We start from the raw sequence: 15,318 nt of genomic DNA on the forward strand, positions 1-15,318 counted from the left end.
AGAACACTCCAGAATCGAACTCTCGCAGAGATGTCTCCTAAAAAGCCTAAGGACCCGGCTCTTAGCCCTCCTCCCCATTCAACAACTCATCCACCTCCACTATCTTCACCTCCTCCTCCCTCACCACCTGCACCTTCCTCTCAAGTGTCACTGGGTTTTTATTCAGATACAGGTAGCCCTAGCCCCTACTCCCCAGTAGAGGACTTTGGTGTGCCAGTCTACCCGCACCCTGTGGACTGTCCCTAGGAGGATTATGACATGGAGCCATCAGGGAACCATGACCATGTCCCTGTCAGGACTTCCCCACCAGATGACGCCAAACCATACAACGGTATCCCCAAACATGCTGCTTTCTACGTCAAGGTGGACATGTATGTTAGCCTACAGGATGACAACGTGGTGGAGATGCTTTCCAGAACCAAGCGATCCCCCAGTTTCTCCTTGTCCTAAAGGGTATGGTAAAATCTGCCCCAGCGATTTTTAAGGAGCCAGTAAAATCCCAGGTGATAACACTTAGAATTGAAATTAAATTTAAGCTTGCATCATGTGATACACTCATTCTGAGGCCATGTCGGTCCCGACATCCTCGTCATTTCCACTGCTCTGAAGAGAGCAGCAGCCCAGGCCACAGGTGAGTTCATCTCAACCCCACCAAACATTCCACCATGCACAAATACCCTCAGCTCAGAACACTACAAGAAGAGGTCCATTTGCTCTTTCTCAACTGGGGCCATAGAGCCAGTGCCCCCTGAACACTAGAGCCAAGGCATCTAATCCCCTACTTCCTCATCCCCAAGCAGGATGGCTCCCTCAGGCAAATCCTTGATCTCGGTCCTCTCTACAGATACATCCTATCAGAACATTTCTATATTACCTCCCTGTAGGGTGTCATGCCCCTGCTGCAGCAAGGCAACATCATGGTCCCACAAGACCTGAATGTATGCTTTCACATCCCCATCCATCCAGCCCTTCTACAACGCCTACGCTTCATGTTGAACTGTCAGGACCACCAGTTTAAAGTTTTGTCCTTCAGAGTCACTACAGTCCCAAGGACTTTCACCAAATGTTTAGTTGTAGTAGCCGCTAACCTCTGAAAGGGGGCGGGGCTGACTGTCGGCTTCCCCTACTTAGACGGTCTTGTCAGGAGTGAATGCTGACATGTCACTTTGCCCACACCCAAGCTGCCATTCCCCTGCTCTGCAAATTGAGCTTTACAGTCCACGCAGCCAAGTCCCACCTCCAGCTACTTCAAGTGCAACTCTTCCTAAGGCTCCATCCACAATGTTGCCTTAGGCAAAGCTTACCCAAGCAATCAGAGTCGTGGCGTTCCAGCAGCTACTGCGTCTTCTTTTATTTTTTTTATTTTTTTTTTGCCACTCCGTCCTCTCACAGTTTGAACCATGATGCATCTCGTAGGTATGAAGGCCTCATGACTATCCACAATTACTCCCCCAACGCTCCATACACGGCCCCTCTGAGAGTACATCTCACCACAGTGTTCTCAAGCTTGGGGTCAACAAGTTGTAAGCGTCAGGCACCAACATTAGATGGCAGTAGCATGCAGAGCATTTGAACCTATAGTACTACATGCGATGAACAGATTCTTACAGTGTAAGTAATCTAATCCATATCTTGTTGGTTAGAGAGTGCTTGTCACATTGTGATTCAACTGATTGGTTGAAACCTGCAATTCTAGGAGTCGCGATGACGATGATGCCTTGGAACAAGCTCGAAAAGCCCAAGAAGAGGTTCGACGGCGCCAGGAACAGCAGCAGCAACAGCAGCACCAACAACAACAGCAACCACCACCACCTCAGCAACCACCACCACAACCACCACCACCGCAGGTGCCTGCTGTCTCCACGGCACCCCAAGCACAGAGCTCGCAGCCTCAGCCCTCGCAGTCCATTGTGGACCAGCAGCAGAGAGAAATGGCGAGAAAACGTGAACAGGAGCGACGACGCAGGGAAGCGGTATGTGAGAAAAGATGGGGGTTAAGAGAAGGGTAGTCACTGTGGTTAGTACCTTATGTTTGCAGCACATTTCTTGTAGGATTACATTCTGTGAAGTGCCCTGCCATCCTGTCGAATTACGTTTGGATTACGTATCTTACTCAGAATTACTACTTGCAGTACAGGGTGTTGGATAGCATTGATGTTAGTCTCACATTGAAGATCGCAATTCATGATCTGCAACATGAGACCGTGTATTCAGTTACATGGTGCTGCACTTCATGCTGCATGTAAGTGCATTATTCATATTGACTCAATTAAAATGGCCATTAGATCATGATCTGTAGAAAGGTGAGCATCAAGTGCTCTAACCCAAGATGCCAACTGTTGGCTTTATCAGACCTGGTGATCCTTCTCATCTCCCCTGCTAAGAAAATGATGGTGAAGTGGTAATTTCTGTGTCCCTTTAATGCAGACCAACCTTTCAGAAGTCTGTTAAGACTAGCAGGGGCAAATCCTCCAGAATGACGGAGAAGCGCCGCCTCACAGGCTCAGTGCCAGCAGCTGAAAATAAATCGATATTCTAGCATCCAGCGTGTGTAGGTAGGGTGGGGCTGGGCCATGGGCGGGGTAAGAAGGAGTTGAGTGCACTCTCAAAGTTTGCATGTGTGTTTGGCAGGCCAGCCAAACACACATGTGCACTTAGGTTTCGCCAAGCCGGCTGTATTGAGCATCCGAGTTTGAGAAGCAGCACAAACTCCCTGTACTTGAGCGAGTGTCTTTTCAGCCTGCTCAGGCCAATGCAAGTGCTGCTCTCATAGTATCTGGTCACTTGCTTGTTTTTGATATTAGAGTGGTCCAGGCCAGATGGACCCAAGCCTTTCTTTGATAGTGCTCATAGTATGAGAGCAGTGAGTGGATTGGACGGGGAGGCTGTAATCATGTACCAGTGTCTGCTGGGACCAGGAAGAACTCTACGCAGGAGGCAGACTGCAGCTTCATGCCGCCCCCACATCCCATCCACTCACCTCACCACTTTTTGTATGTGGCATCTGCCGCTGAAGACTAGTAGTCCAATATTGGATCTGTCATAGATTCACATGCTTGAATCATTCCCTGTTGTCAAAAAGTGGGAGTCACACAGTACCATAGTAAAGTAGTATGTATCAGTATCCTAGTCTATAATGGCAATGCAAAGTCATTTTAATAGCCTATCTATGGCTTTTCTGCAATGCAATCGGTCTCGCCTTTGGGACCTCATTAGTATTTAGCTATGCAGCACAATAGCTTGGGTGATGAAACATCTACTGTTGCCCCAGTATTGGATTTTCATAGATTCCCATGCTTTGTATCATTCCCTCGTCGTCGGAATGGGAGCCTCGGTAAACAAAAAATACCATAGCAGTAGATACAAAAAAGAAAGAAAGGCCTAGGCCTCATCTCATTTTGTAGCATATCGCCCTCTTTTTGTAAAAGAGACCAAAAAGTAGAAACAACCAATCAGATCAGCCTCACACCATCGAACCCTCCTGAGAGAGCCTCAGAGCCTCAGATGTTCTACCGCACGTTATGCTAAGGGAGTCTCCACTGAGCTCTGATCAGATTTCTCTTCAGCTTTGGTTTTTCTCTTCTTTTTCTACTCTACAATGTCTGATAAGGAGAAGGCTTTATTTAAAGCCTGTGCTACTTGTTCAAAGAAAAGGCTTTACATTGAGGACAAGCATAAAGACTGAATGTACTGCTTTTACCCTGATCATAAGGCCACAGATTGTAAGATCTGCAGGAGTTTTTCCACCAAGACCTTGAGAGACAGGGAAGTCCGTTTGTTAACCTGGTTGCCAAAAATGAAGTCTCGAAAGGAGGTTCTATCCTCTGATAATGAGGATTCTTCCTCAGCTACATCTACCAGGAAATCCTGAAAAGGGGGTCTTCCCCTTCAACTTCATCTAAACCCCCTGTTAAGGCCTCACAAAAGACCTCTGATAGGTCTGCAAGGCCGAGTCCCAAACAGTCTCCTCACCGAGGTGTAAAGGAGAGGGTGGGACAGGTTGCTGAGGTACAACCAACAAAGAAGGTTCAACAAACCCCTTCTATTGCTTCTCCACCATCTGAAAAGGACAAGATATTCAAGAAACTAGCTTCTGTGCCTCAGGAAGGAAAATCGGATAGAAAAAAACGTCCGTCGACGATGAAGACATCAGGTATGTCGACGACGACATCTAAGGTGCACCTGGTTTCAGTTACAGCTCCATCGGTCGACGGAGCTTCGCCGACGATAGTGTCGATGGCTACGAGGACGACGACGACAGCTGCGATTATAGTGACGACGAGCTCGTCGACAATTCCGTCGACGACAACCCTTTCTCAGTCGACGACGAGCTCCTGGACGTTGTCGATGATTCAAAAAGTCCAGTTTCAACAAGAAAGCAGCAAATCACTCCTGAGATGACATCTCATCGCAGAGTGACACCCTTGCCTCCAGCTTTACTCTTTGAGGAAGAACTTTCAGAGGAGGAGGATAGTCCTTATGGGGATGCTTATAGCCCAGCCCAACTTCAGGTGAAGTATCAGGATTCAGAGTCCGACGATTACTATACAGAAGAACGTCATTATGATCAACAAGATAGACCTCAAGATCAGTCTCATCAGGATATGGTGGCAATTTCTTCCTCTTATTACTGGCTTACAAATAATGTTACAGGACTACAAGAGAAGGCTCCTGAGCAGCAAACGCAGCCACCCCCTCCATCAATTCCTGCCACTTCTTCAACTACAGTGACTCCTCGGGTATCTCGACCTTCGGGACCGGAACCGAGAGAAAACCACCAGGAGATTGTTTCTATTCATGATGATGATGACTCTTCTGACGAAAGTCATGATGTACATCAAGTCCCGGATCCAGATAGAGAGTGGGACGATTATGTAATTCCGGATCCGGCCTCACCATCGCCGGATCCCGGTGACTCTCCTCCAGCAGACATCAGAAGTTTCCATAACCTGATGGAGAAGGCGTCCAAGAGATTTGGCCTTCCTATTTCGACCGTACAGTCAGAATGCTTCCTTTATGATTTTAAGGAACCTTACAGGAAGTCCATCCGTTCATTCCCAATCGTAGAGCATGTGTGGACTGAAGGGACTAAGGTGATGCAAAATCCGGCTACAGTCATCCCTGTTCTTCCGCGGCTGGAGAAAAAATATAAAGCTCCAGATAACAGTCCCGCTTGCCTGACTGTTCAACCAAAACCGGACTCAGTTATTTCTCAGGCGGCTGAAAGAAAGTCGAAAAATCCATCGGAGCGCCTTACCACACCACCAGATAAGGAGGGTAGACGCCTGGACAATGTGGGTAAACAATTCTCCTCACTGTCTAGTCTTCTGGTTCGAGCAGAAAATGCTCTTGCAATCCTGGGTAGATATGGTCGCCAAATGTGGTGCGATTTATCCCTGTTTGTAGATCAGCTACCGGATGGTGCCAAAGTAGAGGCCAAGAGAATCTTAGAGGAAGGAGAACGGTCCTCATCGGAAGTGATAGATTGTGCTATGGATATAGCTACCACCGCCTTTCGAGCTTTGGCAGGATCAGCAGTTTTAAGACGTCTGGGCTGGCTTCGGGCTACCTGGTTTCGCCAGGAAGTTAAAAATAAGATCCTGGACTTACCTTATGATGGAGAAATGCTTTTTGGGAAGCATATAGATGATGCCCTTCAAGACATCAAGAAGGACACGGACACAGCAAGGTCCTTGGGAACATTGCAATACCACAAGGTTCCTTTCAGGGGTGCTAAAGGGAGAGGTTTTTTAAACTTACAGAGGTGGTAACCAACAACGCTACTCCTCTTACTCACAATCTTCTCAGTCGTACAAACCCCAATACTCGCAACGCCAAGGTCAATCGGCGTCTTTCTCGTCAACCATCAAGAGGACGACAGGGTCGTCAGGGAAGAGATGCTTCTAAGCAACAATAGCGGCTTCCTGGCTCTGTCTACTGTTCCTCCCCCTCCAATTACATCAGTGGGGGACAGGATATCAAAATTCCTCCACAACTGGAAGATGATTACATCGGATCGGTGGGTCCTCAACATCATACAGTTTGGCCACACACTAGAGTTTCAAGATTTTCCACCATCCAGAGCCCCTTGCGCCACAGAATCAAAACATCTGAATCTTCTACGTCTGGAAGCTCAACAGCTGCTCATCAAAGGAGCGATAGAATCGGTTCCTCAGTCCCAACGAGGAAAAGAGTTCTATTCCAGATTTTTCTTGGTTCGCAAAATAGAAGAAAAGTGGCGCCCAATTCTAGACCTGAGGGAGCTCAACACCTATCTCATAAAACTCTAATTTCGGATAGTTTCTCTCCAGGATATTTTGAGTCTCCTAAATCCTGGCGATTATATGGCAACTCTAGATCTCGAGGACGCATACTTTCACGTTCTCATTCATCCGGCCCACAGGAGGTATCTTCGCTTCACAGTAGCCAAGAGCCACTTTCAATTTAAGGTTCTACCTTTCGGACTAAGATCCGCTCCGCGGATATTTACAAAGGTATTGACCCCAGTAGCAGCGTTTCTCAGGAGGCAGTCTGCAGGTGTTTCCCTACCTGGACGATTGGCTGATAAAGGCTCCATCATATCAAGCAACCACAAGGGCAGTCGTAGATTGCATTCATCTTTTCAATCACTTGGGTCCAGGTCTAAACAGAAGCAAGTCTGTCCTTCTTCCATCCAGGTCAGTAAGATTTCTAGGTGCCATTCTGGATACAACTCATTGCAAAGCTTTCCCTTCAGAAGAGAGAAATAACAGACTGATTCTTTCTGCCAACCAATTGCAAAGGAAACAAACTATTTCAGTCCATCAATACAAATTCATTCCAGGATCAATGTCCTCTTGCATTGCCTTAATTCCGCACTGCAGGCTTCACATGCGCCCCCTGCAAGAACAACTAGACTTGCAATGGCGTCAGGGATCGCTCGACGACAAGATAAAGATCACTCCTATCATGAAGAAGGCAATCATGTGGTGGACTACAAAAGGCAATATTGCGAAAGGTCTCTCTTTCACGGTTCCTCCTTCTCCTTTAATTCTGACCACAGACGCCTCTCTAATTGGCTGGGGGGCGGTATTATAGGATCTTCAAGTAAGCGATCACTGGTCACCAGAGATACACACCTCCCATATCAACCTTCTGGAGCTACGGGCAATTTGTTTAGCTTTACAAGCCTTCCTTCCAAGAATTCGGAATTCCAAAGTCCTGGTCTGTACGGACAACACTACGGCCATACATTATGTGAACAAACAAGGCGGAACAAGATCCAGACTGGGAATGGGCAATTCATCATCAGATATCTCTCTCAGCGGAACATCTTCCAGGTTCCCTCAATACGGAGGCGGATTCATTGAGCCGCCCAAGGTCGGTCTCTCACCAATGGGAATTGGATCGGAGAACTCTCGAAAGCATATTCTCTTGTTGGGGCACTCCTCTTATAGACCTGTTCGCGACCCCAGACAACAAGAAATTCCAATTTTACGCATCCAGGTATCACCATCGAGGGTAGTTGGGGAATGCTCTTTCGATAGCCTGGTCAGGCGCATTTGCTTACGCCTTTCCACCAATTCCCCTGATACCAAGAATACTCAGGAAACTCAAGACGGGACCCTGCACAATGATTTTAATAGCTCCAGCTTGGCCCTGCCAATTTTGGTACACAGAGCTCCTCCTTCTGTCTCAGGATCGGCAAATTCAACTGCGTCCCATTCCTTCTCTGTTGACGATGTCCCAGGGCCAAGTAATGCATCCGGACCCGAGTACTCTGCAATTGACAGCTTGGCTCCTGAGCACCGGGAGTTCAAGGCTTTAGATATCCCTCTGGATTGCAAATAAATTTTAGCTCAAGCTCGTGCTCCAAGTATAAACAAAACCTATCGCGCAAAATGGAAGCGTTTTTGTGCATGGTGCCACAAAGAGAATCTTCATCCATTCACTTCAGCTCCTCACAAGATTTTACCGTACATTTTGTCTTTGGCCAAGTCAGGTCTTCAACACTCTTCCATCAAGGTACACCTGGCAGCGATCTCTAGGTTCAGACGAACAGCCTCTGGCCCTTCCCTCTGGTCTGCGAGGGTGATCAAACAATTCGAGAAAAGTCTTTTCAGGGCTTTCCCTCCGGTTAGACCTCCTCCTTCAATATGGCAACTCAACCTGGTCCTTGCCCATCTCATGAGGGCTCCTTTTGAACCTATTCATAAAGTGGACGTGAAATTTTTATCATGGAAGGTAGCTTTTCTTCTGGCTATAACATCAGCCAGGAGAGTTGGCGAACTTCAAGCTCTCACAATTGTTGAACCTTTCTTACAGTTCAAAAATAACTTTGATTTTGAGGCAAATCCGAAATTTATTCCAGAAGCCCCTTTGGATTTTCACTTGAATGAACCTGTTGTTCTAAGGTCCTTTTTTATTTCAACTCTGGCTGAAAGAGCTCTCCACTCTCTGGATGTCCAAAGATGCCTGAAGTTCTATCTCCAACGCACCAAAGATTTCAGGTAGACTTCACAACTTTTTGTCGCTTTTAGCGCTCCTAGGAAAGGCTTGCCCCTATCAAAGCCGGGGATATCACGTTGGATTGCCAGCACAATTCACTTATGTAATCAAGCGGCAGGTAAGCCGCTGAACGGACGGATCAAAGCTCATTCTACTAGATCAGTTTTATCATCTACGGCTCTGTTCTCTGGTGTTCCTATCAAGGACATTTGTGGGGTGGCTACATGGAGCAGTGCCCATTCATTTAGAAGCACTACTGTTTGGACTCTTCCACAAGAAGTGAGGCAGCATTCGGACAAGCAGTCCCGAGGAACCTCTTCCAATAGGCGGTGAGCTTTCCCTTCTATCCCTCCTTCCTATATTGCGCATTTTGTATCTGATAAGGTTTCCTATCTATTGTTGCAAAGTGTATTTACTGACTATGGAAATACTTATACTGAGATATGCTGATATGCATTTAACAAAATGTGCATTTATTGCTTACTGCTAGCTACTCTGATACAAAGTATGGGAATCTATGAAAGTCCAATACTGGGGCAAGAAAACAAGATACTTAACTGAAACTTTGGTTCCACAGTATTGGTAACTTTCATAGATTCCCATGCGCCCACCCGCCTCCCCTGGGAAAGCTCAGCTTCAGCTGAGGTGTTTACTGTTACACAGCAGCTACGAAAATATGAGGCTCTGAGGCTCTCTCAGGAGGGTTCTATGGGGTGAGGCTGATCTGATTAGTTGTTTCTACTTTTTGGTCTCTTTTACAAAAAGAGGGTGATAAGCTACAAAATGAGATGAGGCCTAGGCCATTCTTTCTCTTTTGTATCTACTGCTATGGTATTTTCTATTTACCAAGGCTCCCATTCCAACGACGGGGTAATAATACAAAACATGGGACCCTATGAAAGTTACCAATACTGGGGAACCAAAGGTTCGAGGCATGTGGGCTGCTGAATTCATATCTGTGCATAGTCCGCCACCTAGTGTTGGGTCCGGATGATTGCACATTGTTGTCCTGGAAGAGTCTTCGAAGTATCACGAGATAGGTGGCTCCTCCCCTGGACTACAGTGCGCATGGGCATCGCCTCCATCCCCAGATTGTTTTTTTCCGCCATAGGGTTCGGATGTGTTTTCGGTTCCCTCCTTCGGAACCGATAGTTGTTCGATTTTACTTGAGACCAAAAGGTCTTTAGGCTGGGCGTCGGTATAGTTGCGTTCGGGTTTTCTTACTGACTCTCAGCTCCTATCTCCTACTGCCCTTCCACGTGCTTCGACGCGGACGGGCCTACACTAACTCATTTGCGATGGAGCGGACTCCATTCAAGAAGTGTCCGCTATGTCACTCGAAATACTCGCACCTCGACGTGCACCCTGTGTGCAACACATGCTTGTCGCCGGATCACCGTGAAGACACCTGCATGGCTTGTTCAAAGTTTAGGAGTAAAAAAACTTTGAAGATTCGCCGGGCTAATCGACTCCAGGCACAGTTGTCGGCTTCGGCACCCACACCTGATGACGTCTTTCAGGAGTCGATTGAGGAGGAAGCCGGCGTACAAGAGTCGGACTCTGGCGCCGGCGACGAAGTCTCCGGTGAGGTAGGGGACGACGAACTGATTTGTGCCGCCATGGGAGATAGCTCAGAGGAAGAGCATCCCCAAACGGACTCCGGGGTTTCCCCCCGTCATACGGCCCAGGTCGAGGGATCGCCTTCGGGCCTTACCCGAGATCTTACTGCAAGTCCTACGTCCCCGCCCCCGGGCCCGGTCACGGACATTTCTGGCAAGAAACCGAAAGTGAAGCCAACCGGTCACGCACCCTCGGATGCGAAACCGAAACAGAAACTGGCGTTGGTAAAGAAGGTTCTGGAGGCGTCAACTTCCACGAAACCCAAAATGGCCGACTCGAAGAGCCACGCCAAGATGGCCGACCACAAAAGCCGCGCCAAAATGGCCGACCCGAAGTCCTCGGGGTCGGCGCCGAAGGTGAAGACTTCCGACGCGGCTGTGTCGGCACCGAGAGGGGTCGCGGACCCGAAGACGGCTTCGAAGAAGCGTCACGCCGACGGTGCGACGGGCCAAGAGGCGTCGGCACCGAAGAAGAGGCCTGCCGCCGACCGGGCTCTCGGAGACGAAGAGACGCTCGAGACAGTTCAGCCCTCGGCATCCCTTACTAAGAAGGTGGGAGAATCCTTGAAGCGGATCCAACAGTCCACTGTGGTTCCCAGCCAGGACGCTGGCGTGCCAAGGCCCACGCCGAAGCCTGCCAAGGGACAAACGCCCATCCGTTTTACCCTTCCTCCCAAGTCGGCGCCGAAGGCCTTCGCGCCTAAGCAGAGCGGACATTCTCAACAAGCATTGACGCCGAAAGCTGCCTTGGTGGTATCGAAGCTTCGGCTCCAACCGCTCGCGGTGGAGGAACGTCGAGAGGTGACAATCGACGCCAACACCGGAAAATTGTCGCTCCTCAAAAGAAAGATTACCTCGGAGCCGCCATTGGAACCCTTTAGGATTCCATTAAAGAACAAAAAGTACTCTGCGGACTCTTCGGCTCTGATGGAACCTCTGTCTCCACAAGCCATGGAACGCTCGCCGGCCCATTCCCCAGTGCCTGAGGTGGAGGAGGAATACGACGAGTACACATATCCTGCGTACTCGGATCAGGACGAGGAGCAAGTGCCCTGGACAGCAGGAGGCGACACGGACGACCTGCAGTCGGGTCAGGACACTCAACTTTTCGCCACTAAGACGTCCCCGACGGAGGACTCGGCGGCGTTTAATGCATTAATAGAAAGAGCTGCAGCGAACCATGACGTCGAACTGCACTCAGACCCGGTGGATGCGGACTTCTTGGTCGACACCTTCTCGGTAGCCGAAAAGCAAGTCAAGACGCTACCTATGCTCCAAGGGGTGCTGAAGCATGCACAGGAGGTATTTAAGGAGCCCACCCGGGCGCGGGTGGTCAATCCTCGCATCGACAGGAAGTATAAGGCGGCGCCCACGGATCCCACGTATATTAAGGGACATTTGCCATTGGACTCCCTGGTGGTGTCCAACGCTCGAAAGAGGGCGAATTCGCAGACTACTGGTGATGCTCCTCCCCCAGACAAAGAGTCAAAGATCTTTGAGGCATCGGGCAAACGCATTGCTGCACAGGCAGCAAACATTTGGAGGATCTCTAACACCCAAGCCCTGCTTGCACGTTATGATAGGGCCCATTACGACACATTAGAGGCCATCCTACAACACTTGCCTGACCAATACAAGGAGGCGGGGGAGATGCTCATTCAGGAGGGTAAACTCATTACTAATGCATCCATCAAATGTGCCCTAGATGTAGCTGACACTGCCTCCAGGGCTATCAATACAAGCGTGTTACTCAGACGCCATGCCTGGCTTCGAATTTCTGGGTTCAAGCCCGACATACAAACCACATTACTGGGTCAGACGGTGAATCCTGACCATCTGTTCGGCCCTGAAGTGGATGCCTCCCTAGAAAAAATGAAAAAAGATACCGAAACTGCCAAGTCTATGGGGGCTTTACAAAGTCAGCAGTTTCGGGGTGGTTCTTTTCGCCGCTCCAATTCAAGAGGCACCTCAAGAGGCCAGGCACCCCAAACCACGCAATACTACAAGGGTAACACCCAGTCCTCGTATAACAACAACAAGGGCAGGGGTGGCTACAGAGGCAATAATATCAAGGGCAGAGGACGTGGAAACAATGCCTCCAGGTCCACCGCCTCCAACAAGCAGTGACGTCTTGTCACTTCCCCCCGATCACACAACACCTGTCGGGGGGAGACTACAGCAGTTCCTGCCGGCGTGGAGGTCCATCACCACGGACAGGTGGGTGAGGTCTCTTATTCAGTACGGGTACTGTCTAGAACTTACGTCCATTCCACCGGACATACCGCCAAGAGGCCGTGCTATGTCCGACGAGCACTTGACCTTGTTGCAGCAAGAAGTACTAATCATGCTGCAAAAAGGGGCGATAGAGCTCGTTCCATTGCAAGAACAAGGAACAGGGGTTTACTCCCTGTATTTTCTCATTCCCAAAAAGGACGGATCACTCAGGCCGATCCTGGACCTCAGGCCCCTGAACTGGTACATCAACTCAGAGCACTTCCATATGCTCACGTTGCAGCAGGTGCTTCCCCTACTTCAACAGGGGGACTTCCTAGCGACGCTGGATCTGAAGGATGCCTATTTTCACATTCCCCTGCATCCTTCACACAGGAAGTATCTCAGATTCAAGATCTTAGACCAGCATTACCAGTTCAGGGTCCTGCCGTTCGGGGTCACCACGGCACCAAGAGTTTTCACCAAGTGCCTAGCGACTGTAGCAGCGCATCTCCGTCGCCAGCACGTCCATGTCTTTCCATACCTCGACGACTGGCTTATTCAGGCAAAGACGGAACAGCAGTGCGTAGACCACGTGTCACGCACCATTCACCTCCTGCACGATCTGGGATTCTCTCTGAACTACCCAAAGTCCCATCTCCAGCCCGCCCACGTGCGTCAGTATCTGGGCGCGACAATCAACACTCTGGCGGCCACTGCGCAGCCGAGTTCAGTGAGAATCGCCGGCATCCAGGCGCTGATCCAACGATTCAGACCCCAGACCTCGCTTCCAGCGAGGGTGTTCATGCAGTTGATAGGCATGATGGCCTCCTGCATCTCCATTGTCCCGCACGCGAGACTACATATGCGTCCGCTTCAGGAGTGCCTGGCACGTCAGTGGACTCAGGCTCATGGGCAACTGACAGACCTAGTGTTGGTGAGCGGTCGGGCGTACAACTCTCTGCATTGGTGGAAGCCACAAAACCTTTGCAAGGGCCGACCATTCCAAGAGCCTGTCCCACAGATCATCCTGACAACGGACGCCTCTCTCCAGGGATGGGGAGCTCATGTACTCCATTACACAGTGCAGGGACTATGGACACTTCAGCAAAGGAAGATGCACATCAATGTGTTGGAACTGATGGCAATCTTCATGGCCTTAAAGGCGTTCAAAGTACATCTGTGCAACAAGGTCGTGTTGATCCGGACGGACAACATGACGGCCATGTACTACATCCAGAAGCAGGGGGGAACACACTCTCCACAGCTGTCTCATCTGGCTCAGAGCATGTGGAAGTGGGCCATTCAGAGAAACATATTCCTCATGGCAGAACATCTCCCAGGCAAGGACAACCAGATGGCGGATCTGCTCAGCAGACACAGCCATCAGATGCACGAGTGGGAGTTACATCCATCAGTACTCCAACCGTACTTCCAAAGGTGGGGTCATCCAGAGATAGACCTGTTCGCCACAAAGGAGAACGCAAAATGCCAAAGCTTCGCCGCCAGGTTCCCACACCCCCAATCACAGGGCAATGCGATGTGGATGAACTGGTCAGGCAGATTTGCGTACGCTTTTCCCCCAGCACCTCTGATACCGCTGGTGGCACGCAAGCTCAGGCAGCACTCGATGACTCTCATCCTGGTTGCTCCTACGTGGGCTCGCCAACCATGGTACACCACGTTTCTGGAACTCTCCGTGGTACCGCATCAAAGGCTTCATCTCACTCCCAGCCTTCTGACGCAGAGCCATGGCGACATTCAGCACCCAGATCCGCAACAGCTCAACCTGGTGATCTGGCTCCTGAAGTCCTAGAGTTTGGCTACCTTAATCTTCCTCCCGATTGCATGGACATCATTCGGAAAGCGAGAAAGCCCACTACTAGAGCTTGTTATGCGGCTAAATGGAAGAGGTTTGTCGTCTACTGCGTGGAGCACAGCATTGACCCGCTAGACGCTTCCATTCAAAACATCATATGTTACCTCTTTCACCTGTATCGGTGTAATCTAGCTTACTCTTCCATCCGCATTCACCTGTCGGCTATGGCAGCATACCTCCAAAATAGGCAACACCTGTCACTCTTTAAGGTCCCTGCTATCAAGGCTTTTCTGGAAGGACTCAAGAGAGTCATTCCACCAAGGACTCCACCAGCACCGGAATGGAACCTCAATGTGGTTCTTACAAGGCTGATGGGTCCCCCCTTTGAGCCACTACACTCTTGCGAACTGCAGTTTCTGACCTGGAAGGTGGCTTTCTTAGTAGCAATCACATCGCTACGGAGGGTTAGCGAACTGCAGGCGCTCACCATCCAAGAACCTTTCTTCCAGGTCCATGCCAACAGGGTGGTGCTCCGCACTAACCCTAAATTCTTGCCCAAAGTGGTCTCACAGTTCCACATGAACCAAACTATTGAATTGCCGGTGTTCTTCAAAAACCCAGAGACGCTGGCGGAGCGGATGCTCCACACTCTTGATGTAAAAAGGGCCTTGATGTATTATGTGGACAGGACAAAAGATTTCCGCAAAACCAAACAACTTTTTGTTGCTTTTGCCACTCAACACAAGGGAAACGCAATCTCCAAAGCAGGAATAGCTAGATGGATAGTAAAGTGCATTCAGATCTGCTACGCTAAAGCAAAGCGCACTCTCACTATACCACCGAGGGCCCACTCCACTAGAAAGTTGGGGGCCTCTATGGCGTTCTTAGGTAACATTCCCTTAGAAGACATCTGTAGAGCAGCCACATGGTCTACCACTCATACTTTCACCAAGCACTACTGTGTAGACGTGCATTCAAAACAACAGGCAGCTGTTGGTCAGGCTGTTCTAAAAACGCTTTTTCAGACTGCTGCAGCTGGCACGGGCGGCCGCCGCTAATGGAGGGACTGCTATGTATTCTATGCACAGATATGAATTCAGCAGCCCACATGCCTCGAACTGCAAATGCTACTTACCAGTATGCATCTGTTCTTGGCATGTAGGGCTGCTGACATTCATATCG

General features: G+C 49.5%; 1 protein-coding gene across 6 annotated transcripts in view; it reads left to right on the forward strand.

Moving 5' to 3' along the window:
* The window catches only part of BRD4 (bromodomain containing 4), a 1,320,550-nt gene that overhangs the window by 1,272,536 nt on the left and 32,696 nt on the right, over nucleotides 1–15,318 (forward strand). For all 6 annotated transcript variants that reach the window (XM_086960824.1, XM_086960816.1, XM_086960841.1 and 3 more), the window contains one exon: nucleotides 1,697–1,973. In XM_086960824.1, the coding sequence (XP_086816950.1) occupies nucleotides 1,697–1,973 (277 nt within the window). The remainder of the gene's footprint in view (nucleotides 1–1,696; nucleotides 1,974–15,318) is intronic.

Source organism: Lissotriton vulgaris, chromosome 1_1 (assembly GCF_964263255.1).
Source record: "Lissotriton vulgaris chromosome 1_1, aLisVul1.2, whole genome shotgun sequence".
NCBI lineage: Eukaryota > Metazoa > Chordata > Amphibia > Caudata > Salamandridae > Lissotriton > Lissotriton vulgaris.